The 27,757-nt window shown below is 54.0% G+C and overlaps 1 protein-coding gene across 1 annotated transcript; it reads left to right on the top strand.

Annotated features, from left to right (window-relative positions):
- Positions 1–27,445, top strand: EML2 (EMAP like 2; the record flags this gene model as incomplete). The annotated part of the gene is given in 23 exon segments (XM_081106832.1): positions 1–46; positions 49–171; positions 2,609–2,827; positions 2,922–3,045; positions 3,219–3,323; positions 5,168–5,196; positions 5,404–5,533; positions 9,422–9,571; positions 10,300–10,369; positions 10,495–10,605; positions 11,714–11,809; positions 12,939–13,073; positions 14,066–14,165; positions 15,337–15,491; positions 15,605–15,730; positions 18,181–18,312; positions 21,645–21,712; positions 21,983–22,071; positions 22,302–22,399; positions 22,956–23,043; positions 23,485–23,580; positions 25,068–25,198; positions 26,999–27,445. Coding segments are annotated over 23 exon segments (2,547 nt in total). The 3' UTR covers positions 27,125–27,445.
- Positions 27,446–27,757: the final 312 nt, after the last annotated feature.

The raw sequence follows: 27,757 nt of genomic DNA, 5'->3' as shown, positions 1-27,757 counted from the left end.
ATGCTGGAACGAAGGGTGTTGCTATGGCAACGGGAGGCAGGGCCTGGGGTGGGGACCGGGCCCGGGCTGGGGCCGGGGGCTCCGGCGGTGGCTGTGGCGGGGCGATGGCGGAGCGCGGCCCGGCCTTCTGCGGCCTCTATGACACGTCCTCGCTGCTTCAATACTGCAACGGTGAGCACCCTCTCCACCCTTCCGACCCTGGCCCTGCCCAGCGCTGGACCCATCTCCTCCTGCCCCAACCTCCTCTTTCCAAGTCCCCATCCTCGCCCCTTGCTGAAGATCTCCATTTCTCTCGCAGAAGGACTCTGACCCCAGAGCAAGGTCCCTGGTCCTCAAAGCCCTGATCCCAGACCCCCTCCCCCGCTTCCACCCTCCTCTTCTCCCCCCCACCCCCCGCTCCCCTCCGGGGTTGAAGAGGCAACGGCCGGGAGGTCTGGAACTCTGTCCTGCCTTTCCCCTCTCAGTCCTCTGGGACACCCCCCTTCTCCCTGGCAGAGGGATAGACAGATGAGGGGAGCGTGGGGTTTGGTGTTGGCTGTGGACTTGGTGTGGGACCTGGGAGGACCACCAGAGGACTTCACCTTTACTAACCTCCCCCCCCCCCCCCGCCCAAATCCTTAGGCCCCACACCTTCCATCCATTAGGACTCACTTCTTCTCCCTAGACAAATGAGTATGATACCAGAAGGGCCATTGTGGGTGTCCGGCCCAGATGAGGGGTGCTGGAGGCAGAGGGGAGGGGAGATGGGAGGGAAATGGGCACTGAGGGTTGGTCCCTGGGCAGAAGGGCTGAGGGTGGGGGGATGGTATGGAGGGATCAGAGGACTTGAGTCATGGTTTGGTGGGGGCAGGCCGAGGCCTCAGCATGCAGCTGGCCTCTCTGGGTGGGGGCCCTCTTCCAGTTTAGAGGCTTGCGCCCCTGAGTGCACACCCCAGGGACAGGGACCACTGCAGCTGGCAGAGGGTCAGGATGCTGGCTCATTTTGTCCTCCATTCCCTCTCTAAGAGGCAGAGTGACAGGGCTGAGTACCTTTTCCGCTGCTGGAAGGCTGTGTGTCCATGTACAAGTAATCTAACCTCTCTGAGCCTCAGTCTCACCTTACCTCCCCTCCTTCTAAAATGAGTATAGTAGCACAACTACCAGAGTTGCTCGGAGCATTAGGTACCATAAAATTGAAATGTTGCTAAGCGTTTTTGCATGAACAGTGCCTGCCACATGTAAACCCTCTATAGCAGATCTCATTTTTGCTATACTACTATTAATGGTAGAAAAAGGGGGATCAATACAAAGAGGTGACTGCGCCCTCCTGCCCCTCACCTATTGGCTGTGTGACCTCTGGAGAGTGTCTGTATATTTCTCCAACTTCCGTCTTTAGTTTTCCTCCTTCGCATATATGATGCCAGCGGGACCCTGGGATTCCCTCCTCTTGAGTTCCAAGCCTTGACAGCTCTCCCCCCCTCACCCCCCGCCCGACCTTGAGAGGCCCCCACCTTCCTCTGCAGGTCCAGGCACCGGACCAGAGAGGCAGTGGGAGGGGGCAGGGCGGGTGAGGTCCGGCAGGCGATTGGGCCCCCGGGGGCGGGGGGAGGGAAGGGAGGGGCCGAGAGCTGCACTGCGGAGGCCAGCGGGCGGGTGGGGCAGCCTACAGCTTCTGGATGGCAGATGCGACCTCCACGCCCCGTCCCTGTTAATGCTGCCGCCTTCAACCCCACCCGGCTGGGAGCCAGGGCTTCCTCGGTTGTTGTCAGCAATGAGTCTGGGTATGAGTGGTCTGAGAGGACGGGGAAGGGGGTACCACCTCGGTGGCCCGCCCCTCTCCTGTCGGGGAAACGGGCGGGAGGGGCGATGGAGGAGTTATTTGGCTGCACCCAAGGGCTGGAAGGAGAAGGAGAAACGAATCTAGGGCGTGGGGTACACAGAAGCGAAAAAAAGAAGGGGAACAGAGGAACAGAGGAACAGAGGAGAGAAGCTCCGATTAAAAAAAAAAAAGAGTTTGGGTCTCCTGGGTCTGCGATGCGCTACCCGCAACCCTCAAATCTGCCGCCAGGGGGCGCAGGAACCCCGTCCTTGCGGGCGGCGCTAGGGTCCAACCCCTTAGTGGGGACAGAATGGGAAGAGGAGGGACCAGGCATGACCTTTTGGCTTGGAGAGTCTTAGAAACAGAGAGAGAGAACTTAGTCCTCGCGATAAAATATTGATAGTCTCTAGAAATCAATTCTAGAACATTGGTGTCACCGGGAATAAGTTGATGCCATCTTTAAAGCGCTGATATCACTCATAAATATTTAGCATCTTAGTCATAGCATCTTAAAACCAGGGTCGAAAGTCTACTGATGCGTAGACGCTTAGAGGAGAGGAGGGGACTTCCCTAAGGTCACACCTCCAGGGCGCTGAGCGGAGGAGAGCGAGGAGGCAAGGGGTGAGAGCCTTGGGGCTTTCCTTCCCGCTCGGGCCCTCTTCCTGGCCGGTCTCCAAGCGTCCCAGCCGCTGGTTGCGGGAGAGGAAGGGAGCGTGGCCGGCCCCGCTGAGACCCAGGATGGCAGGAGGGACCCCTCGGGCGTTGGAGGTCCTGGGTGGCCCCCGCAGCTAGCTCTCCCCTGCCTTCCAGATGACAACTTGTCCGGTACGAGCGGCATGGAGGTGGACGACCGCGTGTCGGCGCTGGAGCAGCGGCTGCAGCTGCAGGAAGACGAACTGGCGGTCCTAAAGGCGGCGCTGGCCGACGCGCTGCGTCGCCTAAGAGCGTGCGAGGAGCAGGGCGCTGCGCTGCGCGCGCGGAGCACCCCCAAGGGCCGCGCGCCTCCGCGCCTGGGCACCACAGCCTCGGGTATCTTCGCTAGACCGGGGGGCTGAGATAGGGAGGGGCCGGACTGGGACCTCACCCTCACCTGCTTCTGCCCCCCTCACCCCCATCTCTCTAGTGTGTCAGCTCTTGAAAGGCCTTCCCACCAGGACGCCCCTCAATGGCTCAGGACCCCCGCGGCGCGTGGGTGGCTATGCCACGTCCCCATCCTCGCCCAAGAAGGAGGCCACCTCCCGGCACAGGTAAGGCGCAGCAGCTGGGGTCCCCCGCCTCCTCTAAGACCTTGTGGAGAGGGATGGACGCATGTGCCCGAACTCCGGTAGTGAACGGTGCCCAGAGGTCCTCGCCCTCCGCCCTCTGTCGCCTGCTGGCCTCCCAGGATCCGCCCCTACTGTGTGCTCTGTCGTCTTCACAGTGCCCGCCGCTACTTGTCACCAGAACGCCTCGCCTCGGTGCGCCGCGAAGACCCCCGCAGCCGCACCACATCCTCTAGCAGCAATTGTAGCGCCAAAAAGGAAGGGTGAGTGTCGGGGGCGGGGACAGGTCACAGACTGTGGGGCCAAGACCTCAGATAGGCATCGGAAAGAATGGGGAACTTAGGGTGATGCCCCAGGCCACGAGATCATCTGGTTCAGAAGACGGGGGCCGGGCCGGAAGCCTGGAGGGACCCGTCTGAGATAGCATGGTGGAAACGGAAGGCCGGGAGAGGCGGAGCCAACGCCGAGGGGCGTGGTTAAAGCCCTCAGGGGCCCCATTAGAACATGGGCGTGGATGGTCCGGGTCTCCTGGGTGAGCCAGGGCAGAGGTCAGAGAGGAGCTGGGTTTGTGGGCTAATGAATGAATGTCAAGGAGAATTCCCATTGAGTCTCAGGTGGAGTTTCTGCAGGGAATGGGGGATCCAGAGGTAGGCGCGTGATTGGAATTTGAGGGTGTGGCCCGCATGTCAGCCTGGGCCGAATCAGAACCCGGGGCCGGGGTCCCTGGGGCTGCGACCAGGTGGGGACGAGTCAGATGCAGGAAGCCGGGTGGAGCGGAGCCTGGGTCAGTGCCCAGCGAAAACGGGCGCGGTCGTAGGTGGGCCTGGCCACATCTCCGGATGTGGAGGGACTCAACTCGAGGACTGGATCACGTGAAAGTGGTCGTGGTCCGAATGCCTGGCGGGACCAGAGGCGGGGAGGTCAGTTGTCAAGAAGCAATCAACTCAGGGGCAGGATCAGACCAGTGGGTGTGACCGGAATGTCGGGCGTGGCCAACTCCTGGAGGCGGGGCCTTACCGAAGGACTGGGCGGGGCCAGAAGGCAGTGGGCGTGGTCAGGGCTGGGGCGTGAGAGTAAGGCAGGGACAGGATTAAAATACACACACATTTCAACCCCATTCAAATAACAGCAAACACAAACATAGACTTGTACAGGCACTACTCCAGGCACTTAACATGAATGAACCAATTGAATCCTTGCAACCACCCCGGAAAGTAGGTACTCTATTAGCCTCCTTTTAAAAACGAGGAAACCGAGGCAGAGGTTGGGCAACTTGTCCACGCTGCGAGGCAGTGGCGGGGCTGGGGTTTGAACGCAGGCAGACACGCCCCCGAGTCCATGTTCTCAAACAACACTCTCCCCTCCCCTTCCCACCCCCCCATAAAAAGAACCCGGTATCAGGACCCACCGCCTGGGACCTGAGACCCAGTGTGACCCGCCGGCTCCCGGGGTCAGCCGCGGAGGGCGGGGCGGGGCTGGGCGCGGCGGCGCGGGCGCCTCCCAGGGCCGGAAGCGGCGGGGCCGGTCCCGGCTCCACCCCCGGTCCCGGAGCTCCGCCAGCCGCCGCCATGAGTAGCTTTGGAGCTTGGTGAGACCCTCGCAGACCCCCCTCCCCTCTGCGCTCCCGGGGCCTGAGTCCCAGGGGTCCCCCTCGCCAGGGACCCAGGCCCGCGAGCATCACTCCTTTCCGCCGACGGAGGGAACGTGGAGACACGCCCCTCCCCTGAAACCTTCACGGCTTTCCTTGCTGCTGGAAGTTTGGGGCGCTGTGGGAGTGGGGGTGGGGAGCGCTGGGAGAGCGTGCTGTTTAGGAGGGAGGGGTCCCCGGTGACTCCCCTCTTCCAGGATCGCGTGCCTGCCGCCTCGTGCTGTGTGATCTTTGGCGATCACTGCCTCTCTGGGCCTGTGTCTTAGGCTCTGCAAGATCAACCGAGCAAAGCACACGGCCTGCAGAGAGGCAGCGCTCTGCTCCTGTCGCGGCCCCCGGTCCTTTATTCATCAGAGGCCTCCCGGGTGCGGTGGGGCGAAGCAGCGGTGTCCCTCCTTTCCTGAACTGCTCCCTAATAAAAAGGATAACTGTTTTTTCCTCCTTCTTCTGTCCTGACAGCAAAACCAAAGAAGCTATCTTCAGCGTGGGTAAGTGCGCAGAGGGGGCGGGGCTTGGTTGGGGGCTTACTGGGGAGAGACCCCCGAAGCTGGAGGTCTGGGGACCTGGCTACTGGGCTTTTGCTTCTCTGGCCTCAGTTTCCCCACCTATTTTTTTTTTAAAGTGAAGCCTGAAGGGGAGAGGGAATGGGGGTGGGGGCTGGTGCTAGCACCTGACCTCTCGGGGTGTCCTGGCAGAGGAGGGCTCCGTGAAGATGTTCCTGAGGGGCCGTCCTGTGCCCATGCTGATCCCGGATGAGCTGGTGCCCACCTACAGCCTGGACACGCGCTCCGAGCTGCCTTCCTGCAGACTCAAGCTGGACTGGGTGTATCCTCTTGCTTTAATCCCTCCCCTCCCCCCACCACCTCCTTCACATCCCATCCCCCAGTCAGGAGGGGACAGAGGTCCTTCTGGGGTGGGACCTCAGCACATGGAAGCGTCTTTGTACTGAAGGCCGGGCTTCCCACGCCCCTCAGGCTTGAGGGGTCAGGATGACCTGGAGGCGGAGGGGGCAGTGGAAGGCAGGTTCACTGAAAGGACCTTGTATGATTCACTGAAACAGCAAATGTTTGCTGGGTGCCTTCCATATGTCAGATTCTCTTCTATTTATTTGCAAGCTTTTAAAGCTGGGGTGGGGGACACAGGATAGCACATTAGCCAGTGATTAAATAAACAAGATAATTTCAGCTAGTAGTAAAAGCTGGGAGTACAGTATCCTAGGCCAGTGGTTGGCAAACTGCGGCTCACGAGCCACATGCGGCTCTTTGGCCCCTTGAGTGTGGCTCTTCCACAAAATACCAACTTCTGTGCATGGGCCACGGTTTCAATCGCACTTTACATGCGCACCCGCACGTGGTATTTTGTGGAAGAGCCACACTCAAGGGGCCAAAGAGCTGCATGTGGCTCGCGAGCCACAGTTTGCCTACCACTGTCCTAGGCTCATCCAAGGGGAATAACGGTTTCTCTGAGGAGGGGGCATGTGGACTGTGAGTTGAACAATTAGGAAGAACTCAGATGTTCCAAACAGAGGCCTCAGCGGGCACAAGGGCTCTGTGTCCAGTGAGCGTGGTGTATTTGACGAATAGAAGGTGGTAATGGTTAAGAACGCTGTCTGCGGAGGCTGGCACAAATGGGTTGAAGCCCCTGCTGGCTGTGTGACCCTTGGACAAGTTACCTTGCCTCTCTGGCTCTAAGTTGCCTCCTCTGAAAAATGGGTTTCATGATCTCAGATTCGGAGGGCTGTGAAGCGAGGTGTAAAGGTGCTGAGCTTGTAGCATGTGCCCCATAAATAGGGATTATAAAATAACAACTAATCGTTATTGAACGCTTATATGCCAGGCACTGCTCTAGGACCTTCTGGTTCATAGGTTGATGCTCAACCACTGAGCTACACCAGCCCGGCTGTTCTGAATTATTTGATGTATAAATATGTTGAATGATATGGTCCTTCTCTTTTGTGGAATTGAGCATTTTTTTTTTAAAAAAAATACATTTTTATTGATTTCACAGAGAAAGGGAGAGGGAGAGAGAGATAGAAACATCAATGATGAGAGAGAATCATTGATTGGCTGCCTCTTACATGCTCCCTACTGGGGATCAAGCCCACAGCCTGGGCATGTGCCCTTGACTGGAATCGAACCCGGGACCCTTCAGTCCGCAGGCTGACGCTCTATCCACTGAGCCAAACCAGCTAGGGCGGAATTGAGCATTTTTACAACTGGTGGCCTCCAGAGCTCTCTGAGGCCTGCAGGCAGGCTGGGAGTTACTACCACACTTCCCAGATGAGGAAGCTGAGGCTGGGAGAGGGGACGGAGCCCTGTCCTAGGGAGTCAGCATAGGTCTGAGTCAAGAACTCTGACTCTAGACCCCAGGCTCTTCCCAAAAGCCCCCTGGAGCTTGGGATCAGCATCCATGGGACCCAACCCTGTCTTCTTCTCTTGGCCTTGGTGTCTGCTCTGGAGGAGGCAGGGATGTTGGAGCCCAGACTGTCCTCGAGGCAGCCGGAAATATCCATGGGAATCTAGGAACACCAAGCCGTCATGCCAGGATGAGCTTGAGAGCATCAGATGAGAGGCAGCTGAGAGCAGACAGCTGCGTGGGTCTCCTTTCCCATCTCAGAAATGGCTACGAGGTGGAGCAGTTCCGGTGGGGTTGGGATATACATGGTGACATTCATTCAAATCTTTTCTGAACATTTTCTGGGGCCAGAGGCTGGGGATCCAGTAGTCACTGTGACAGTGTCTGCCTGCCCTCCTGGGCTCACAGTCCAGTGTGGGGACAGACACCTTGACAGTGACCACTCAGAGTGGGCAGGGCTGGGATGGGGGAACCCCGAGGGGGCAGCTGCCCCAGCCTGGGGGTCAGGGAGGGCTTCTTGGAGGAGGAGTTACAGAAGTAAACAAAATAGCCCTGAGTGCCCCACCATGGAACTCAGTCTCACTGGGGAGCAGGGGCCGTTAACAAGTCAACCAGATAATTACTAAGTGGGGAAGTGCCATGGAGGATGAGCCTGAGGGCAGCTTGGAGGAGGCAGCGACAGCTAAGAAGGGTGGCAGGTAGAATGTACTGGGCAAAGGGAAAGCTACTGCCACGGCCTGGGGGGTGGTAATGACCTTGGCATGTTGAGGAACTCTAAAAACAGTCCAGGGAGGCCAGGAGCCCTGCTAGAGCCGAGGAGGGGCCACCCAGGCCGGAGGAGGAGCTTGGCTTTCTCCTAGGAGTCCTGGGGAGCCACAGGAAGTTCTCAACAGGGGAGAGTCGGTCATTCCTTCAGCAGATACTGAATTTATACGGGGGAGGGAGGGCTGTAAAAGTAGGTTTATAGTGATGCGGACGTGAATCAGTTTATTCTTGTATTCTTATTTATTCATTAATTATTGTATTGTTTATTTTTATTATTATTCACCTGCTTTTGCCACCCCTGGATGTCCGCTGTGCATCAGGCCCTGATCTGGGCATGGGGGATACAGCAGTGAACAAAATGGACAGACAGCCCTGCCCTCCCAGAGCGGACACTAGCGGAGGAGGCAGATAATTGCAGATAATTGAACAGACAGCATTAGATGCTGGTGAGTGCACAGCGCAGAGATGGAGCCAGGAGCGGGTGGCGGCAGTGAGGGTGCATGAGTTTGCAGTTTCAGAGAGCAGGGGCAGGAAGGCCTCCTCCAGAGCTGACAACTGAGCAGAGGGCGGGAGGAACTGAGGGGCCATGAGAGCTGAAGGGGAGGAGGGCTCCAGTGGAGGGAAGAGCAGGGGCAAAGCCGCTGAGGTGAGAAGGGAGGACAGCTCCTGGGACCGGAGCTGAGTAGGGGGAGAGGAATGAAGAATCAGGGCCCATATCAGGTTAGGCCTCCTGCCTGGGCTTTTGTGAGGACTTTGACTTTGATTCTGAGTGAGGTGGGACCCACCCATAGGAAGGTTCTGAGAAGAGGGGGGGTGTAAGCGGAATTAGCGTGAGTGGGTTTAACTGCATCCCCGTGGGGGAGAGGGGTGGGCAGGAAGTGATATTAATTTCCCGTGGCTGCTGTCATAAATGACCACAAACGTGGTGGCGTAAAACACCAGAAAGCCCTTCTCTCACAGCTCTGGAGGCCAGAAATCCCAAAGCAAGGGGTCAGCAGGGCCACTCCCTCCAAGGTTCTGGGGAGGATTTGTCCATGTCTGGCTCGTAGCTTTTGCTGGCTGTTGTTTGACAACCCCAGGAGTTCTTTGACTTGTAGCTGCACCACTCCAATCTCTATCTTCACAGGGCCTTTTCTTTTTAAAAAAATATATTTGTATTGATTTCAGAGAGGAAGGGAGAGGGAGAGAGAGACAGAAACATCAACAATGAGAGAGAATCATTGATCAGCTGCCTCCTGCTCGCCCACATTGGCGATCAAGCCCGTGACCCGGGCATGTGCCCTGACCGGGATTTGAGCAGTGACTTCCTGGTTCAGAGGTCGATTCACATGGCCTTTTCCACCCCAGCTGATCTCATCCTAAAATCCTCAATTACACCTACAAAGACGCCTTCTCCAAGTAAGGCCACAGTCTCAGGTTCCGGCGTTAATATTTGGGTGGACACATAATTTTGGGGGCCTACCATCATTCAAGCCCCCGAGGGGGGGAAGGTTGGAAGCAAGAAAACCCACCTCCCGTTACCTGGTTGAGTTCGGCAGTCAGTCGGCACACGCAATGCCAAACAGGCTCCTTAACCAGCCCGGGCATCTCCAGCTATGGCTACCGGGGCCGAGACTGCCGCGCTAACCTTTACCTGCTGCCCACGGGGGAGATAGTGTACTTCGTGGCCTCCGTGGCCGTGCTGTACAGCGTGGAGGAGCAGAGGCAGCGGCACTACCTGGGACACAACGATGACATCAAATGGTGAGGCCTGGGAGGGGGCCTGGAGAGAGATGCTACTGGGGACAGTATTGGGGGTGGGGTGGGAGGGGCCGGGCCTTTGGTGGCCTGCAGGCCGAATTCAGAGGGGAAAGGTGTGGATTGGTTATATTTCAAATATTGGTTAATTTTCTCAAATGCCTGGATATTTCACTTCCTTTGAAAACTTCTAGCTGGCACCCCAGATAATCCAGCCGTCTGTCGGACCTACTTGGTGTGGCCACTTATTTTTCTTTTTACTTAACTTATTTACTGATTTATTTTTATTGATTTCAGAGAGGAAGGGAGAGGGAGACAGAAACATCAGTGATGAGAGAATCATTGATTGGCTGCCTCTTGCATTCTCCCCACACTGGGGATTGAGTTCGCAACCCTGGGCGTGTGCCCTGACCGGGAACAGATCCTGAGACCCTCCAGTATACTAGCCAACACCCTAACCACTGCATATACCTGCCAGGGCAGTGGCTGCCCCTTTAAGGGGATGCCCTCTCCTGGCCATTTGTGGCACTTGTGGTACATTTGTGGTGAGACCACGGGCCCAGGTCTTGCTTCTGAGCTGGTACCTCTTTATTGATACTGTTTATTGACTAAATAACTCAGTCAACCAACTGTAGAATGAATAACCAGGCATCACGACTGTGGCATGCTGCCGGGGGGCTCCTGGCCACCCTCGCTCCCACTGAGCCCTGGCCATCTGTCCTCTCTCTCCTCAGCCTGGCTGTCCACCCTGATATGGTCACCATTGCCACTGGACAGGTGGCAGGCACCACTAAGGAAGGGAAGGTAACGGAGTGACGAGGGCAGAACCAGGAGACGAGTGGGGTCTTGGCGGGGGGGGGGGGGGGGGGGCGGGGGGCGGGGGGCAGGCAGCTGGGCCGCCCCAGGTAACAGGCCTCTCTTCCCTGCAGCCACTGCCACCCCATGTGCGCGTCTGGGACTCCGTTTCTCTCTCCACTTTACACGTGCTGGGCCTGGGCGTGTTTGACAGAGCTGTGTGCTGTGTGGGCTTTTCCAAATCGGTAAGTCCTGCCCCCACCCTCCCCTGCCCCCCACCCCCGGAATCTGGAGCCAGCACAGCACCTTCCCGCTGGCCCCTGGGGATGGATGCCACGGGTGTAGGCCCTGCTCCTGGCGGGATCACTCAGGCTCTCCGGGCTGGGCACCCATCTCTGGGACTTCACAGACCTGCTCTGTTAGCCTCTATGAAGGGAACCCGTAGGTCCCGATTGCCCCAGACTCCTCCGTGATCCCCTGTAGATCAGGTAAGGCTGTTGCACTGCTTCTCACACCACCTTCCATTCTCCAAGGGCCCTGACTCCTTAGGCATTTTCAGGCCAGTGTCCAGGGAGGTGGGCCTTGTTGTAACCAGATGGGTGTTGGCGGGTCTGGGCAAGATAAGTAAAGCAATTGAGAGTAAGCCTTTAGGAATTTGTAGAGCAAGTTGACATTCCCACACCAAGTCCAAGTATGGTGGTGTGTTGTTTTTAACACCATATTTTACATTTTTATCATTATTTTACCAAAGTGTTGGTCTGTCATGGATCGGGGAATAAAAAACAACCAGTCTTCCCACAGACAGGTTAAGCAGCCCTGGGTTAGAGCCTCACAGGTTTTCTGAGTCCTAACGAGACAGTTGAGAGCTTTGGGAGGAAAAAAGCGATTTTATTGCCCGTGTGTGTTTGTGTGTGTGAGAGAGAGAGAGAGAGAGAGAGAGAGAGAGAGAGAAAGGTCCTGCAAAATCAAAATTAACCTGTGTTTAACTAAAGATATGAAAAAATATCTTGCCAAGTTAATTACTTGTTTAATTTCATATACATAAAAGGCATTTCATAGGAAAATGGAGATTAGATGGTCTCGGTATGAATTCCTGACTGCAAGATGACTGCAGAGAAATTGTAACTGAGGGCAAATTAGACACACTTCTTAGGGACAAGTCATTTCAAAGGGAACATTATAGAAACCTTTTAAACGTGTGTATGGCTCCTGGATAGGGAGTGTATTTTCATGTGCTTCATGTAACGTGGGCCAGAGCCTTTGAAAACCTTAAAACAGGTCTGAGTGGCAAGTGCCCCATGGGGGGGAGTTGTGGGGGGGTGGATCCTGACCCACCTTGCCCCTCTCTCCTAGAATGGGGGCAACCTGCTCTGTGCGGTGGACGAATCCAACGACCACGTGCTTTCCGTGTGGGACTGGACCAAGGAGGCCAAGGTGGTGGATAGCAAGGTGGGGTGACCCTTCCCATCCCTCCTCCTCGGGGTGCCCCGGGGGGACCGGCTGGATCTCACTGGTTAGGAGTCTGGTATGAGATAGGCTCACCTTGAAACCCTGGCTTTGCATTTGCTGGCTGGTGACTCTGGGCTTGCCCTCTCTGAGCCGCAGTTGCCTCATCTGTAAAATGGAAGCATCTTCCTTGTAGGGCCTTGGCTTTGATGTTGGGATATGGGGTAGGGGACCAGGCCCAACAGAAGGGTTGGTGTGAGGTGGCTGCTGACTCTACAGTCCTGCCAGGTCCAAGACTGACCTTGACTTGCATCCCTGGGCAGTGGCCTCCTTTACAGATGAGGGACCTTGGGCATGGTGGAGGGGAGAAGTCCTTGTCCAAGGTCACATGCCAGTTCTGGGCTAGGGGCCGGAGACCTGGGTTCTGGATTGGGACCCACGGTTTGGGGAAAGAGAAATGGTTGAGAGGCTGGGCTCTGGGGTCAGACCTATGTGAATTGATGCTGAACACGATGCTTACCTGGCTGTGTGGCTTTAGGCAAGTAACTTCACCTCTCTGAGCCTCATTTCTTCTTTGTTTCCTTTTAATGTATTTGTATTGATTTCAGAGAGGAAGGGAGAGGGAGAGAGAGATAGAAACATCAATGATGTTTCTATTATTAATTGGAGCATCATTGATTGGCTGCCCCCTGCATGCCCCCCACTGGGGATGGAGCCCAAAACATGGGCATGTGCCCTGACCAAGAATTGAACCGCTGCCATCTCTCAGTTCATGGGTTGGTGCTCAGCCACTGGGCCACACCAGCCAGGCAAGCCTCACTCCTTATGTGTAATAGGGGGGCACGGATGAGCCTTACCTCACAGGGTGCCGTGAGGATAAATGTAAAGTGCTTAGCATGGTGCTAGGTGCCCAGTAGGGCTGTCCTGGTGCCTTGGTGTTAGGTTAATGAAGACGCCAGTAAGGCTTTGCTGGTGGGCCCTGCCTCCTGTGCCTTTTGCCCGGAGAGGAAAGATACAGACAAGTCGGTGTGCAGTGCACAACCCACGCAGCTGTGCGGGGCGCTCCTGCGTGGGGTGGGTGTGGCGGCTCCGGTGGTCTGAGGACTTCATTCAGATCCCCCACTCCCCAAAGTGCTCCAACGACGCTGTGCTGGTGGCCACCTTCCACCCCACCGACCCCACTGTGATCATCACCTGCGGGAAATCCCACATCTACTTCTGGAGCCTGGAGGGGGGCAGCCTGAGCAAGCGGCAGGGCCTCTTTGAGGTGAGTGCCGGGGTCGGGGGGAAGGGGGGGAGGACAGGCTGGGCCTGAGGCAGGCAGGCAGGGACACCCAGGCAGACAACAGGTACTCCCGAGGGTCCCAGAGGCTGGCGGTTACGCAGGTGCTGCGCTGTTGCCTGCCGGGGCCTAAGTGTCCTGCTCTAGACCATGGGGTGGATGCAGCGATCAGATGATCCTCCTTAACGCTGAAATCGTGAGGATTAGTGGGGTGAAGAGTTTAGCAGCTCCTAGCAGATAGTATAGGCCAGTGGTCAGCAAACTGGCCCCTTGAGTGTGGCTCTTCCACAAAATACCATGTGTGGGCGCGCACGTACAGTGTGATTGAAACTTCGTGGCCCATGCCACGGGGCCAAAGAGCCGCATGTGGCTCGCGAGCCGCGGTTTGCCGATCACTGGTATAGGCTGTCAATATTACGGACCCACAAAGAGGTCAGAGGCCGACTGGCAGAGAGGAACGTGCACCGAGGCAGAAATCCAGTGAGAAGCTGAGGGCCCAGGAGAGAAGATCCAGGGCACTTCCGATGGGGCTCCCCTGCCTTTGGTGGGAGTTGGGGCTTCACCCCAAAAAGAGAGGCCTTGAGAACACCAGGCACAGATGGAGATGAACTGGAGACACTGGGAAGAGGGTGGGATGGGGCTGGGAGGAAGACGTAGAGACAGAGATGGGGAGGAAGGCAGGGAGGGAGAGGGGAGGAGTGAGGGTCAGGGGTGAGGGGAATCCAAGGGGAAGAGAGCAGGGGAAACTGAGGACAGAGAGGGGAACAGAAGTTAGGCAGGACGTGGGTCCAGGGGCGGGAAGGAGACAATGGGGTCAGAAACCGGATGACGTGAGCACTCCATGGAGGTGGGTTGGAGATGGGGATGCTCCACGCAGGCCCTCACCCAAAACCATGGAGGGGTCCTGGACGATAGGTAAGCTCGGGAGGCCACCCAGCTCAGCGACCTTGACACCTTCCCCGCCTCCCCTGCCTTAGAAACACGAGAAACCCAAGTACGTGCTGTGTGTGACCTTTCTGGAGGGTGGCGATGTCGTCACCGGGGACTCTGGAGGGAACCTCTATGTCTGGGGCAAAGGTCAGTGTCATCCCACCTGTTTGGCCCCCAACCCAGTCCTCCCTAACCCCCTTTAGCTGCGTCTCCCTTCCTCTGACGCTGCTGTGTGGAATGTATGATTAAACAGGCCAAATCCTTACGTGTTCAATTCCAACCCCCCATCAAGGCTCAGCTCCAAAATCCCACCTCCGTGACATCTTCACTTATTTCCCACCCTTGTTCTCTGCAAATCCCATATTAGGGATCAAGTTTGAACTATTAATAAATGGTTTAGCCTAGTTGTGGATGGATGGATAGATGGAAAAGTGGTTTGTCCCAGAGAAATGAATGAGTGAATGAGGGAATGAAGGGGTTGTTCTAGCCAATGAATGAAAGAATGAGTAAATGAATAAAAGAATTGAGTAAATGAATGTTTTCCTACTTAATATTGGATGATTAGGTGAATAGACAACTAAAAAAAATGAGTGGTTGTCCCCATAATGTATGACTGTATTAATGAATGAGTAAGTTTTTTCAGTGGATCTATAAAGTGATGAATGAATGATTGGTTATCTCAGCCAATAGATGAATGTGTTATGAAGACTGGATTGTTCTAGGAAGTGGGTTGATTACTGAATAAATGAATAAATGAGTTTATTGTTCTAACCAATGGCTGGGCTCAGAGTAAATGTTAAATAATTAATGATTGAATGGGTTAATGAATGAATAAACGGATGGCTAGATTGACATGTAAGTGGGTAGATGAGTGTAATGGACAGGTGGAGAAGTGTGGATGGTTGGCTAGAAGGATGGATTGATTGGTGAGTGAGTACTTGGATAAAACAGGGTGAGTGAATGAATGGATGAGAGATGGATGGATGGGTGCCAGGAAGGAAGGGTGGATGGCTGGATGAATGGACAGATGGGTAGATGTGTGGCTGAGGAATGAAGAGGTGGATGGACAGACCAGTAGATAGGTGAGTGGAGGAATGGTTGCGGGTAGATGGATCAAAGGGTGGATGGGTAGAGGAGAAGATGTTAGTTCCGATGGTTGAATGGGTGGATGGCAGGGTATTGGAACAGGTGAGTGGAAGGGTGGATAGAAGGAAAGGTGGTGAATGGCTGGGTACAGGATTGAGAGTGTGAGATGCTCTGGGGGGTCAGTACAGGGGAAGCTTCCCCATGCTGACCCCTGCCCCTGCCCATCCCATAGGTGGAAACCGCATCACACAGGTGGTGCCTGGTGCCCACGATGGTGGCGTGTTTGGGCTCTGCGCCCTGCGGGACGGGACGCTGGTGTCTGGAGGCGGCCGCGATCGGAGGGTGGTCTTCTGGGGTCCTGACTACAGCAAGCTGCAGGAGGTGGAGGTGAGAAGGGGGAGGGGCTCCTACGAAGGTGAGGGGACCCCTTCTCTCCCCAGCACGTCACTCCCAGCCCCACCCCTTTGTGTGTCCTCCCTTCTCCGCGTTTGCCCGCCCAGGTGCCCGAGGACTTTGGCCCCGTGCGCACCGTGGCAGAGGGCCGGGGAGACACGCTGTATGTGGGGACCACCCGCAACTGCATCCTGCAGGGCTCGGTTCACACGGGCTTCTCGCTGCTCGTCCAGGTGAGCTCTCTCTTCTGCACCTGCCCGCGCCCCTGGCCCGCCACCTCTCATCTCTTCCCTGTCTGGTTTTTCCTCACCTCCCTGCCCCGTCCCTTTCCTCTGGCCTGGAAAACACCACTTTCCTTCCCTTTACCTGCTCCTGCTCCATAACCCCACCCCTGACTCAGGACCCCTCCCCAAACTCCCCACGATCCAGCAACCAACAGGTGAACTGCGGGTCCCAGAACCCCATTCCCGCTGAGCTGCCCGGCTCTTCTGATGAGCGTAGTGTCCTCTCCTGTTGGTAAGGCCATGGCAGGTGCCACACAGGCTGCACACACCTTGGGCCACGTACCTTCCAGGTGCCAGGTCCAAGGATCCGGCGGGCTCTCAGGAGCCGGCCTGCTTTTCTTCCTGCAGCTCAGATGCTCACTCCTCCCTTCGACTGTGCCCAAACCTTCTCGCCACCCTCCCACCCCACCTAGCAGCCCCACTTCCCTAAAGGTGTAGAGTGCCGTTGTCAGGAATATGAATTCTGGGTGTGGCTGCCTGGGATCTAATCGCAGCCCTGTCACTCATGAGCTGTGTGGTCTGAGGCCAGTGAGAAACCTCGTTGTGCCTCTAATAACCTGGGGAAGAGCGGCGGACCTCATGGGGTTTTGTGATGATTCCGTGGTCAGTTCATATGCAGCATTTGGAATGGGTGCCTGGCACAGAGTAGGTGCTCAAAGAGTCTTGGCCAAAACTGCTCCTTGTCCAGCGGCCCCCTTCCTTCTCCCCCTCCAGCATTTTCCCCGATGACAGGCCAGCTGAAATCCATGCTACTGCCTTTAGATCCCCTCTTTGGCTCTAGTTTCCATAGAAGGAGATGAACAAAGGCTGGAGGGACCGTCTAGGTGTCCCCAGAATAGACCTTGGAGACCCCTAATGATATCATCAATATTTTACATGATTTATTATATTCTAATTAGATTAATTTTAGCATTACTATTATATTGATACCAATTATTATAGTTATATTATTAATGTTAATAACATTATTATTTTATTGATTTGAGAGAGAGAGGAAGAGACAGAGAGAAGCATTGATTTGTTATTCTCCTTATTTATGCATTCTTTTTTTAAAATATATATATATATTTTTAAATATATTTTATTGATTTTTTACAGAGAGGAAGGGAGAGAGATAGAGAGTTAGAAACATCGATGAGCGAGAAACATCGATCAGCCGCCTCCTGCACATCTCCCACTGGGGATGTGCCCGCAACCCAGGCACATGCCCTTGACCGGAATCGAACCTGGGACCCGTCAATCCGCAGGCCGACGCTCTATCCACTGAGCCAAACCGGCTTCGGCTTTTTAAAATATATTTTATTGATTTTTTACAGAGAGGAAGGGAGAGGGATAGAGAGTTAGAAACATCGATGAGAGAGAAACATCGATTAGCTGCTTCCTGCACACCCGCTACTGGGGATGTGCCCGCAACCAAGGTACATGCCCTTGACCAGAATCGAACCTGGGACCCTTCAGTCTGCAGGCCGACGCTCTATCCACCGAGCTAAACCGGCCAGGGCTTATTTATGCATTCTTGGTTGATTCTTATACGTGCCTTGACTGGGGATCAAAACCGCAACCTTGGCTTATCGGAATGATGCTCTAACCAACTGAGCACCCGGCCAAGGCAATGACTTATTATTAATTAACAATATATTAATAGTCTATGTTGGAAACAATAGTAATGGCCACTTCCACTTTGTAATCACTTTATTCTAGCCCAGGGGTGGGCAAACTTTTTGACTCGAGGGCCACAATGGGTTCTTAAACTGGACCGGAGGGCCGGAACAAAAGCATGGATGGAGTGTTTGTGTGAACTAATATAAATTCAAAGTAAACATCATTACATAAAAGAGTACGGTCTTTTTATTTTTAGTTTTATTCATTTCAAACGGGCCGGATCCGGCCCGCGGGCCGTAGTTTGCCCACGGCTGTTCTAGCCTCATGCTCTTCCCCCTCCATGATTTGAGTCAGACACCAGCACTGTGATTAGCCCCATTTTACAGAAGGTCAAACTGTGGCCCCAAAGAGAAGTCCCCTGCCCAGGTGACTGCCACAGTCAGTAAGAGAGAGCTGTAGGTAGACCCCCCAGGCGGGGTACACGGGATCCCACAGCCCTCTGGGTGCCAGCTGACTCCCAAAGTCAAACTCCTACCCGTCTGTTCTCTTGTCTCCCACTGTGCAAGCTGGGAAGTAGAACTGGAGGTGGGGGGGGGGAGGGGGCATTTGCCTCGAGCCACACACTGGCACAGGTCTGCCCTGTCACAGCCTCCTTCAGACACTGGGAAAGGGCCTTCCCTGGGTCACCTGTGGGCAGGCGTGTTGCTGGGCTAGTCCAGCTCCTCTTTCTGGCATCAGCGTTTGGGGAAAGGGCCAGGATTTGTGGTCTCCAATCTGCTGTCTCCCATTTCCGCCAGGGCCACATGGAAGAGGTGTGGGGCCTGGCCACGCACCCCAGCGGGGCCCAGTTTGTGACATGCGGGCATGATAAACTGGTGCATCTGTGGAGCGTGGAGTCCCACCAGCCGCTGTGGAGCAGGATCATCGAGGTAAGGGCACAGGGGACTTAACACCCCTTCCCGGTGGGTCAGGACTCGGGGCACCAGGTGGAAGCCACGCTCCGTCTGTTTAAGCAGAGGATTTAACGTCCCTCATAAACTCAAACCCTTACAAACTCGCTGGGAAGGGCTGGAGGGGAGGGTCCTCAACTGGAAGGACGCCCAGAACGCCATCAAACCGACCTTCCAGGGGAGCTGCTGTCCTGCCACAGTCAGGAGGGTGGGGAGCCAGAAACCGCTGAGTTCAAGAAACTGCCGTCGCTTTAGCTGTGATCCAGGAACCAGGAAGCTGTGGTCGCTGCCAGTGTTGGCTCTAGAACTACACTGTCCAAAACATGTGGCTGTTGACACTTAAATTAACTTTAAAGTGTAAATAGTATTAAACATTCAGTTCTTGGTTGCACTAGCTACATTTCAAACATGGGGCTAGTGGCTCCCATATTGGAAAGTGCAATAGAGAACATCATCATTGCAGAAGGTTCTGTGGGACTGTTGCGCTCGAGCAGGGGCGGGGAACGTCGGCCCGTGAGCCGGAAAAGGCCCGTGAAATCATTGGTCTGGCCCTGCCAAGGCTCAAGGGGTGCGTTAATGAAATGTTTGACCAAATATAGCAGGCTAATTTTTAAGTTGATAATTTTGTTTTGTCCGCAAATGATGTTATAAATATCCAAATGGCCATTGGCAGAAGAAAGGTTTCCCACCACTGCTCTAGAGTGGCCCAACAGCAGCTATATTTTCACTGCCCAAAAATGGATACTCTTTGTCCTTGCTTTTCAAGGCTAGTAATTACTCACTAGCATAGCAAATGTCATTGCTTTCACGACCCAGCTGGTCAGTGGGAGTGGCAAAAGTGGGGCTTCTGCCTCTGCCTACCGGAACCCACAAAAGCGCAACTTATTGCCCTGGCTGGTGGCCCAGTGGTTAGAGCATTGACCTGCTCACCAAAGGGTCAAGGGTTCGATTCCTTGTCAAGGGCACATGCCAGGGTTGCAGATTCGATTCCCAGTGGGGGCATGTGCAGGAGGAAACCAATTGATATCTCTCTCTCTCTCCCCCTCCCTCCCTCCCACTCTCTCTGAAAGTCAATGGAAAAAGTATCCTCGGGTGAGGATTAACAACAACAAAAAAAGTGCAACTTATTGTCGAACCCAAATCACAGCAGAACCATAGCTGCAAGGGATTCTGGGCAGTGTAGTTTTTTAGCTCCCCTGGCTGTGCAGTGTGGGACTTTGGAAGGTCAGTTCATCATATCCCCTATACCAGTGGTTGGCAAACTGCGGCTCGCGAGCCACATGCGGCTCTTTGGCCCTTTGAGCGTAGCTCTTCCACAAAATACCATGCGTGGGCATGCACGTACAGTGCGATTGAAACTTCGTGGCCCATGCACAGAAGTCGGTATTTTGTGGAAGAGCCATGCTCAAGGGGCCAAAGAGCCGCATGTGGCTCGCGAGCTGCAGTTTGCCGACCACTGCCCTATACCATTCTTTGAGGCTTTGCTGCCAGAGTATAGGGTTACCTCTGGTTCTGGAACACATGATGGCGTTTGAACTTCTGTGAATCAGGAATGGTGTGCCCGGAAATTGTTAGGCCGCGTATAATAATCATCCCAGTTGCCTAATTGAGCAGCTACTATATGCCAGGCCGAAGTTGAACACAGCAGTTCTCCAGCTTGCCAGGGCATCAGAATCACCTGGGAATTGTTAAAAGCACAGAATCCCCAGCCCCATCCAGAGTGTTGTTCAGGGTCTGGATTTGAGGCTTAAAATCTGCAGGTGGTAATGAGCTCCCTCCAGTGACTCTGATTTGGGTGGGTTGCTGACCAGGCCTAGAGAAGCCACTCAACACGTTATGCACATCATCTTTTTAACTTCTCCCTGCAGTCTTCACAAGGGTGAAAAATCCCCACTCAGAAACAGGCTCAGAAAAGCAAGATCCCTCACCCATCATCTGTGTAGTTATAATTTTTTAAAATAATTTATTTTTAAATTTTATTTATTGATTTGGGAGAGAGAGAGAGAGAGAAACATGCTCCATTCATTTATGCATTCATTGGTGGCGTCCTGTATGTGCCTGGGCTGGAGATTGAACCCACAACCTTGGCATATCAGGACGATGCTCTGACCAATTGAGCTACCAGGCCAGAGTCACAGTGTATTTAAAATTATAGCTGATCTTTACTGAGTGCTTCCTGTGACCGTCTTACCAGCTAACCAGCCTAAGGACTTTGCCCCTTGCTTATAACGATCCTGGAAAGTGTGGATTCATCTCCATCTACCAGATGCGACAACCGCGGGACATTTATTTGATGTTATATAACTAGGAGGTATCGGAGCCGCTTGGAACCCAGGTCTGATTCCATGGTGCTCCCTACTGCCTGTGAACCAACCCAATGCCCCCAAAACTTTAAAAATGATAGTACCCAGTGCTGGGTGTTAGCTAAAGGTGCGGGAAACAGTCCTTCAGACACACCTGGTCATAAGTTGGCATACTTTTGCAGAAAGCAAATTGATATTATATATCAAAACTCCTTTTTTTTTTTTTTAAAATATATTTTATTGATTTTTTACAGAGAGGAAGGGAGAGAGATAGAGAGCCAGAAACATCGATGAGAGAGAAACATCGATCAGCTGCCTCCTTCATACCCCCCACTGGGGATGTGCACGCAACCCAGGTACATGCCCTTGACCGGAATCGAACCTGGGACCTTTCAGTCCGCAGGCTGACGCTCTATCCACTGAGCCAAACCGGTTTCGGCTCAAAACTCCTTTTTTTTAAAAAAAAATTTTTTTATTGATTTCAGAGAGGAAGGGGGAGAGAGAGATAGAAACATCAATGATGAGAGGATCACCGATCGGCTGCCTCCTGCAGCCCCCCCACCCCCCGCCCCCCGGTGATTGAGTCCAAAACCCAGGCATGTGCCTTGACGGAGAATTGAACTGTGATCTCCTGATCTCCTGGTTCACAGGTTGATGCTCAATCACTGAGCCACGCCGGTCAGGTTATATCAAAACTCTTAAAAATATTAATACCTTCGTCCCAGTAGCCTCACTCTAGAAAATTACCTAGTAAAGCATCTTGGATGAATCAAGCTGTGGGAATTTCGAACAGGAGTCAAAAAGGATCCAGGACCCACAGTGACAGGAGGGATGCTTTCTGTTCGAGGTGGCTTGTTAGAGGAAAGGGGACTGATCCCAGCGTGTGTGAGGCAGTGGGTTCCTGGAGGGCAGCAGAGGGAGGTGAGAGCCTCGTTGCCTGGCTGAGGCCCGGGAATGGCCAGATGGATGGGGAGCACCTCTGAGCCCTGCCTCTTCTCTCCCTCCCAGGACCCTGCCCGCTCTGCTGGCTTCCACCCCAGTAGCTCTGTCCTGGCTGTGGGCACAGTGACTGGCAGGTAAGGCTGGATTGGGCATTTGGGGAGGGCTTCTCTGCTCTCCTCTCCCCAAATTGTCCCTTCACCCCCGTTCCCTACTGTCTCAGAGTCTGCAGAGAACATTAGTTAGGTACCAACTGTTTACCAAGCAAGACTTGATCTCCCAACATTCCTCTGAAGTCAGCCTCCCCCCCCAAATCTCTTCTGGAGCCTCTCAGGCCCTACAGATTGCCCCCCCTCCTACGAGATCAGCTCACCCTCCTCCTCCACCCCCTTGCCTTCTCCTTAAAGATGGTTGCTGCTGGACACAGAGACCAGCGACCTGGTGGCTATCCATACAGATGGCAACGAACAGATCTCAGTGGTCAGCTTCTCGCCAGGTAAGGGCAGGGCCTGGGACCTCGGAGAGGCAAGGCCTGGGAACTGAGCCTCAGAGCTGCCGTCAGGGGGACGGGGTGGGGCCTGTGTGGCTGGGCCTGGCTGCAGGTCTGGGACTGTAGTGGGGATGGAGCTTGGGACTGCGGAGCAGCCTGGGATAGTGGGGGGCTGAATCTGAGCGAGGAGGGGGCGGAGCCTGGGTGCCTCCTCATAGCCCCCTCCCCTCCCCCAGACGGGGCGTACCTGGCGGTGGGCTCCCACGACAACTTGGTGTACGTGTACAAGGTGGACCAAGGCGGCCGCAAGGTCAGCCGCCTGGGCAAGTGCTCGGTGAGTGGGCAGTGGCCCCGGCCCGCGCCGCCACCCTGTCTAGGGGGTGCAGAATTAACCAGTTTTCTACCTCAAGGGAGCACAGCTTCAACCTTCAACTGACTGCCCTGCTCACCTCAAGGAGTCTTAGCCCCGCCCACACACTCACCCCATCGTGTTCTAAGCCCGCCCCTTTGTGTAGCCCCGCCCCCACGTTCTAAGCTCCCCTTGTAGCCCCGCCCCCACGTTCTAAGCCCCCCTTGTAGCCCCGCCCCCCACGTTCTCAGCACCCTCCGTGTAGCCCAGTAGCCCCTTGTAGTCAAAGCCCATCCCTCTGTGTCTAGCTATGCCCACGTGTTCGAAACTCCCCTTGTGTTTTAAGCCCTTTCTGTCTAGCCCCGCCCCCGGGAGCCTGGCCCCGCCCCCGGGAGCCTGGCCCCGCCCCCACGCCCCGGAGCCCTGTGTATCCTCCCTTAGCCCCTCTGTGTGCTCACTGTGCCTCTGTATTTTGCCAGCCGTCCTTCCTGTTCTCATCCCGCCCCCTCCAGCTCTAACTCGGCCCCTTGCCTCCCCGCAGGGCCATTCCAGTTTTATCACCCACCTGGACTGGGCCCGGGACAGCAGCCGCTTCGTCACCAACTCCGGGGACTATGAGATTCTGTACTGTGAGTTCTCTGAGACCCAAAGGCGTTCCTCCTCCGGCCTCCTCATTTGCGTTGTGTGACTTGGCATGGCCTTCCTTGAGTTCCGGGAGGGGAGAGAGGCATGGGCTTCTTCAAGTCTCTCTCCTCTGACTGTTGTATTTAGGGGCTGTTCTGATTGGTCGGTTTCCTGCTTTCTGATTTCCTACCTGGTAGACCCCGCTTTTCACCAAGTCCTCCCCTTTCTGGTTGAACGGGTAGGGTCCAGGTTTCTAAGCACATGCCCCTGCTCAGGTCTTGGGGTGTCAGGACCCAGAATCCAGCCCCCATGGCCAGTCCAGTGAGGTGGAACCAGCCCTGGGACCCTGGCCTCCTGCCTTGGACCTCAGTGCCCACCTATGACATGGGTGGGTCAAGTCAGTAGTTCCTTCAGCTCTGAATCCCTCCCCCCGTTTTCTGCCCCAGGGGACTCAGCCACCTGTAAGCAGATCACCAGTGCAGATGAAGTGAGGAACATGGAATGGGCCACAGCTACTTGTGTCCTGGGATTTGGGGTGTTTGGTAAGTTCTGGAATGGGGAAGGTATCACTGAACCCAGACGTTTGAAGAAACATCCCTGTCTGGTGGCTTTCAGAGTCTTTTTCTATTGGTTACCTCCAGGGCAGGAAACTCACTCTTTTACACCTATGGGCAGTATCTGTGTTCTGGGGCGGGGGAGTGGGGGGTGGTTAGATGACTGCTGAGGTCGCCTGGACCTGTAATGTAATGAGACCAGATGGGTGGTGGCACCTGGTCCAGAGAGAATTATACTGCCCAGGCCCCAGCCACTCCTTTATTCAGGCATTAATGCAGTTAACAACTACGTCCTGAGCACCTCTGTGGGACGTGGTGGTGACTACCGTGGCCCCAGCCTGGGTATCATGGTGTTTATTGTCTGGTGGGGGAGACTGACCTGTCCCTGGACAGCCCAAAGTAGACTGGGCAGGGACAAGGAAGCCCAGTGGTGGTGTCTGGCCTGTCTGTGATGGAGTCAGAGAGGACTTCCTGGAGGAAGGGACATCCAATATGGAGGATGAGATATTCCAGCATGGTGAAGAAGTCTCTGGGCCAAGCATGTCAAACTCAAAGGCTAACACGGGCCAAATAAACAAGGCATGTGGCCCGCGGGCCACAAGTTTGACATGCTTGCTCTAGGCCAGTGGTCGGCAAACCCATTAGTCAACAGAGCCAAATATCAACAGTACAACGATTGAAATTTCTTTTGAGAGCCAAATTTTTTAAACTTAAACTATATAGGTAGATACATTGTTATTAACTTAATTAGGGAACTCCTAAGCTGGCCTTTGCTAAAAACGTCCTCAGTCTGATTGAGGTTGCTCGCTGAGGTCGACCCCTTCCAACTCTCCCATCCGCAAGCAACTCGTGCATGAATCGCATGCGCCTCCCCTGAGCTGCATATCCCACGGTCCGCCTGCACCGCGTCTCCCGTCGCCCGACCTACCGACCGACACCCCCCACTTCTTCTAACGCCACTTCTTCAAAATAGACTCGCCCAGGCTGAAAACCGACTTCTGTGCATGGGCCACGAAGTTTCAATCGCACTGTCTGTGCGCGCCCGCACGTGGTATTTTGTGGAAGAGCCACACTCAAGGGGCCGTGGTTTGCGACCACTGCTCTAGGCAAAGGGCATAATAGCACGTACAGAGATCCAGAGGTGACACAGAGCTTGGAATTTGGAGAGATGCAAGAAGGCTAAATCATTGCAGAGTTTCAGGGGAGCACTAGTAAGGACAAGGCTGGAGCAGTGGGGGGACCAGGCCAGCAGAGCTTGGGGATCACGGTAAGAAGCCTGGGCTTCCTCCTGAGGCCACCAGGGAGCCAGGAAGGATTCTGAGCACTGCGGGGACAGGGTCAGACCCACATTTCCAAAAGATCATTCTGACGCCCATCCCTGGCTAGAGACAGGCTAAGTGAAAGGAAGGGCGGGGGGGGGGGTCCCTGGCTCCTGCTGACATCTTACCACCAACTCCCCCCTATCTTGCCCGCAGGGATCTGGTCCGAGGGAGCGGACGGTACTGACATCAACGCCGTGGCGCGCTCCCATGATGGCAAGTTGCTGGCTTCAGCTGATGACTTTGGCAAAGTCCACCTGTTTAGCTACCCCTGTTGTCAGCCTCGAGTGAGTCCCTCTGGGGGGCTGGCAGGGTAGAGGTAACAAGCAACAATGGGGGCAAGTTTGAGGCAGCACTGGTCCACCACCAGCCCTCTCTGGGCCTCAGTTTCCCCAACTGTGTAAGAAGGGCAGTGGGCTTGACCCCAAGGGCCTTTCTTAACCTGAAGGTTGATGCATTTCAGAGTCTGAAGTGCTAAATCTCTGAGCATCTGCAATTTTGAGATCTTTTATCCTTATTAACTCAACAAATATATATATATATTTTATTTAAAACATTTTATTTTTATTGATTTCAGAGAGGAAAGGAGAAGGAGAGGGAAAGATAGAAACATCAATGATGAGAATCATTGTTTGGTTGCCTCCTGCATGCCTCCCACTGGGGATCTAGCCAGCAACCCTGGAATGTGCCCTTGACCAGAATCGAACCCAGGACCCTTCAGTCCGCAGGCTGACGCTCTCCACTGAGCTAAACTGGCTAGGGCTCAACAAATATTTACTGAGCACCTGCTGTGTGCCTGGGAACAGGGGATAGGTACAGCAGTAAACAAGTCACATGAGGTCACTGAGCTGACATTCTTTTTTTTTTTTTAATCCTCACCTGAGGATATTTTTTTCTATTGATTTTTTAAAAATATGTTTTTATTGATTTATAGAGAAAGGAAGGGAGAGGAGAGATGGAAACATCAATGAAAGAGAATAATGGATTGGCTGTCTCCCGCATGTCCCCCATGAGGATCGAGCCTGCAACCAGGGCATGTGCTCTGATCGGGAATTGAACTGTGACCTCCTAGTTCATAGGTCAATGTTCAACCACTGAGCCACACCGGCTAGGCTGAAAATCAAAATTTTAATGTGAATTCCTTCGATCTGTAAATGTCAGCAACTATCTTTCTACCAACACTGAGAAAAATTCAACTCATCCACAGATCACCAGCAAATAACCTGTGTCTACCGTAAAACTTGGTGTTAATTTTACCAATCCCTGCTTCTAACAGGTGAAATTTGCTTTAGCATTTTATTATGAAATTTGCAGACATAAAAGTAGAGCCCTGGCCAGTTTGGCTCAGTGGATAGAGCATCGGCCTGTGGACTGAAAGGTACCAGGTTCAATTCCAGTCGGGGGCACATGCCCGGGTTGTGGTCTCAATCCCCAGTAAGGGGCTTGCAGGAGGCAGCTGATCAATGATTCTCTCTCATCATTGATGTTTTTCTCCCTCTCTCCCTCTCCCTTCCTTTCTGAAATCAATAAAAATATGTTTAAAAATATGTTTTTAAAAGAGTGCAGTGAAAAAAAAGTGCAGTGATCCCTTCTGTACCTATTACCCATTTTCAGCTATTACCATATTTGGCATTTACTTAAAAAAAGAAAAACCATATATGACCTTTTAGCCTCTCAAATTAGCATTTATAGCTCAAAAATAAAGATAATTCATGCATATTCACAAATCCATGCTCATACCCACTGGTTAACATTAACTTTTTAATATAATCTAATACCCTGTAATAGATCTGTATTCATATTTTCCTAATTTCCCCCCAAATGGCCTTCTACACTTGGTTTGTTTGAATTAAGGTCCGGACATTGCATTTGCTTGTGTCTCGTGTCTTGTCATACAGAACAGCGCCCCCTACGTGCATACTCGTTTTTGTGTGCGCCGTTGGCCTGTTGAAGGAATCAGATCAGTTGCCCTTGTTCTTAGGGGGGGGCGGGGGTGTTACTAAGCAGAAGAGAAGAGGGTTAGCTTGGGAGAACTTGGGGTGGCATTGCCCCTTTTCACCTTTCACTTCCTTTTTTCCCTATCGCAGGCCCACAGCCACAAATACGGTGGACACAGCAGCCACGTGACAAACGTGGCCTTCTTGTGGGATGACAGCATGGCCCTGACCACAGGGGGCAAGGACACCAGCATACTGCAGTGGCGGGTGGTCTGAAGTGGGGGTGCGGAGGGGTCCCAGAGACATGGGGCCGAGGGAGAGTCAGGTGGCAGGGCTGGAATTCTATTTTCGGGAGATGTCTATTGCCGAGTAGAGTAATATATACCCAGAGTATGTCTATAGCAGAGAGGGTTATGGTGTTGGGAGGGCGGACCGACAGACAGAAGTCTCTATTTATCAGGGTGGGAAGAGGGGGTCACATTGTTTTGGGGGAGCCATTAGGGTGCTTGGTTTGGGGTGTTTTTTAAGTTTATTCTTTTATATCATCCAGAAATAAAGACATGTGCACTGAGGTGGCGTGTCATGGATTGTGTCTACAGGCCGGTGTGAATGAGGGATGTGTGTGTGCATGGATTACAGTGTTTGATGAGGGACCGTTATTACTTAAGTCTTTATTGTATACAAGTGACAGAAACCAAGCTTGTTCTAACTTAAGCCAAAAGAGAACTCAATTGACCCTCAAATAAACAAGTAAGTGCCTCTGGGCTTCAGGGACATTGAACCAAGAATTTGAGGGCCACCGGGACACTCCCATTATACCTTCTCTTACCTGCCAGTCATCATTTGTCTCTGGGGTCAGCATTCTCCACACCACAGAAACATTGCACCCAGCAGCTGCAAAGCTCACAT

This window comes from Myotis nattereri, assembly GCF_964212035.1.
Source record: "Myotis nattereri genome assembly, chromosome: 15".
NCBI lineage: Eukaryota > Metazoa > Chordata > Mammalia > Chiroptera > Vespertilionidae > Myotis > Myotis nattereri.
Note: the sequence above shows the minus strand (reverse complement) of the source record. Positions and strands in the feature narration are given on the sequence as shown.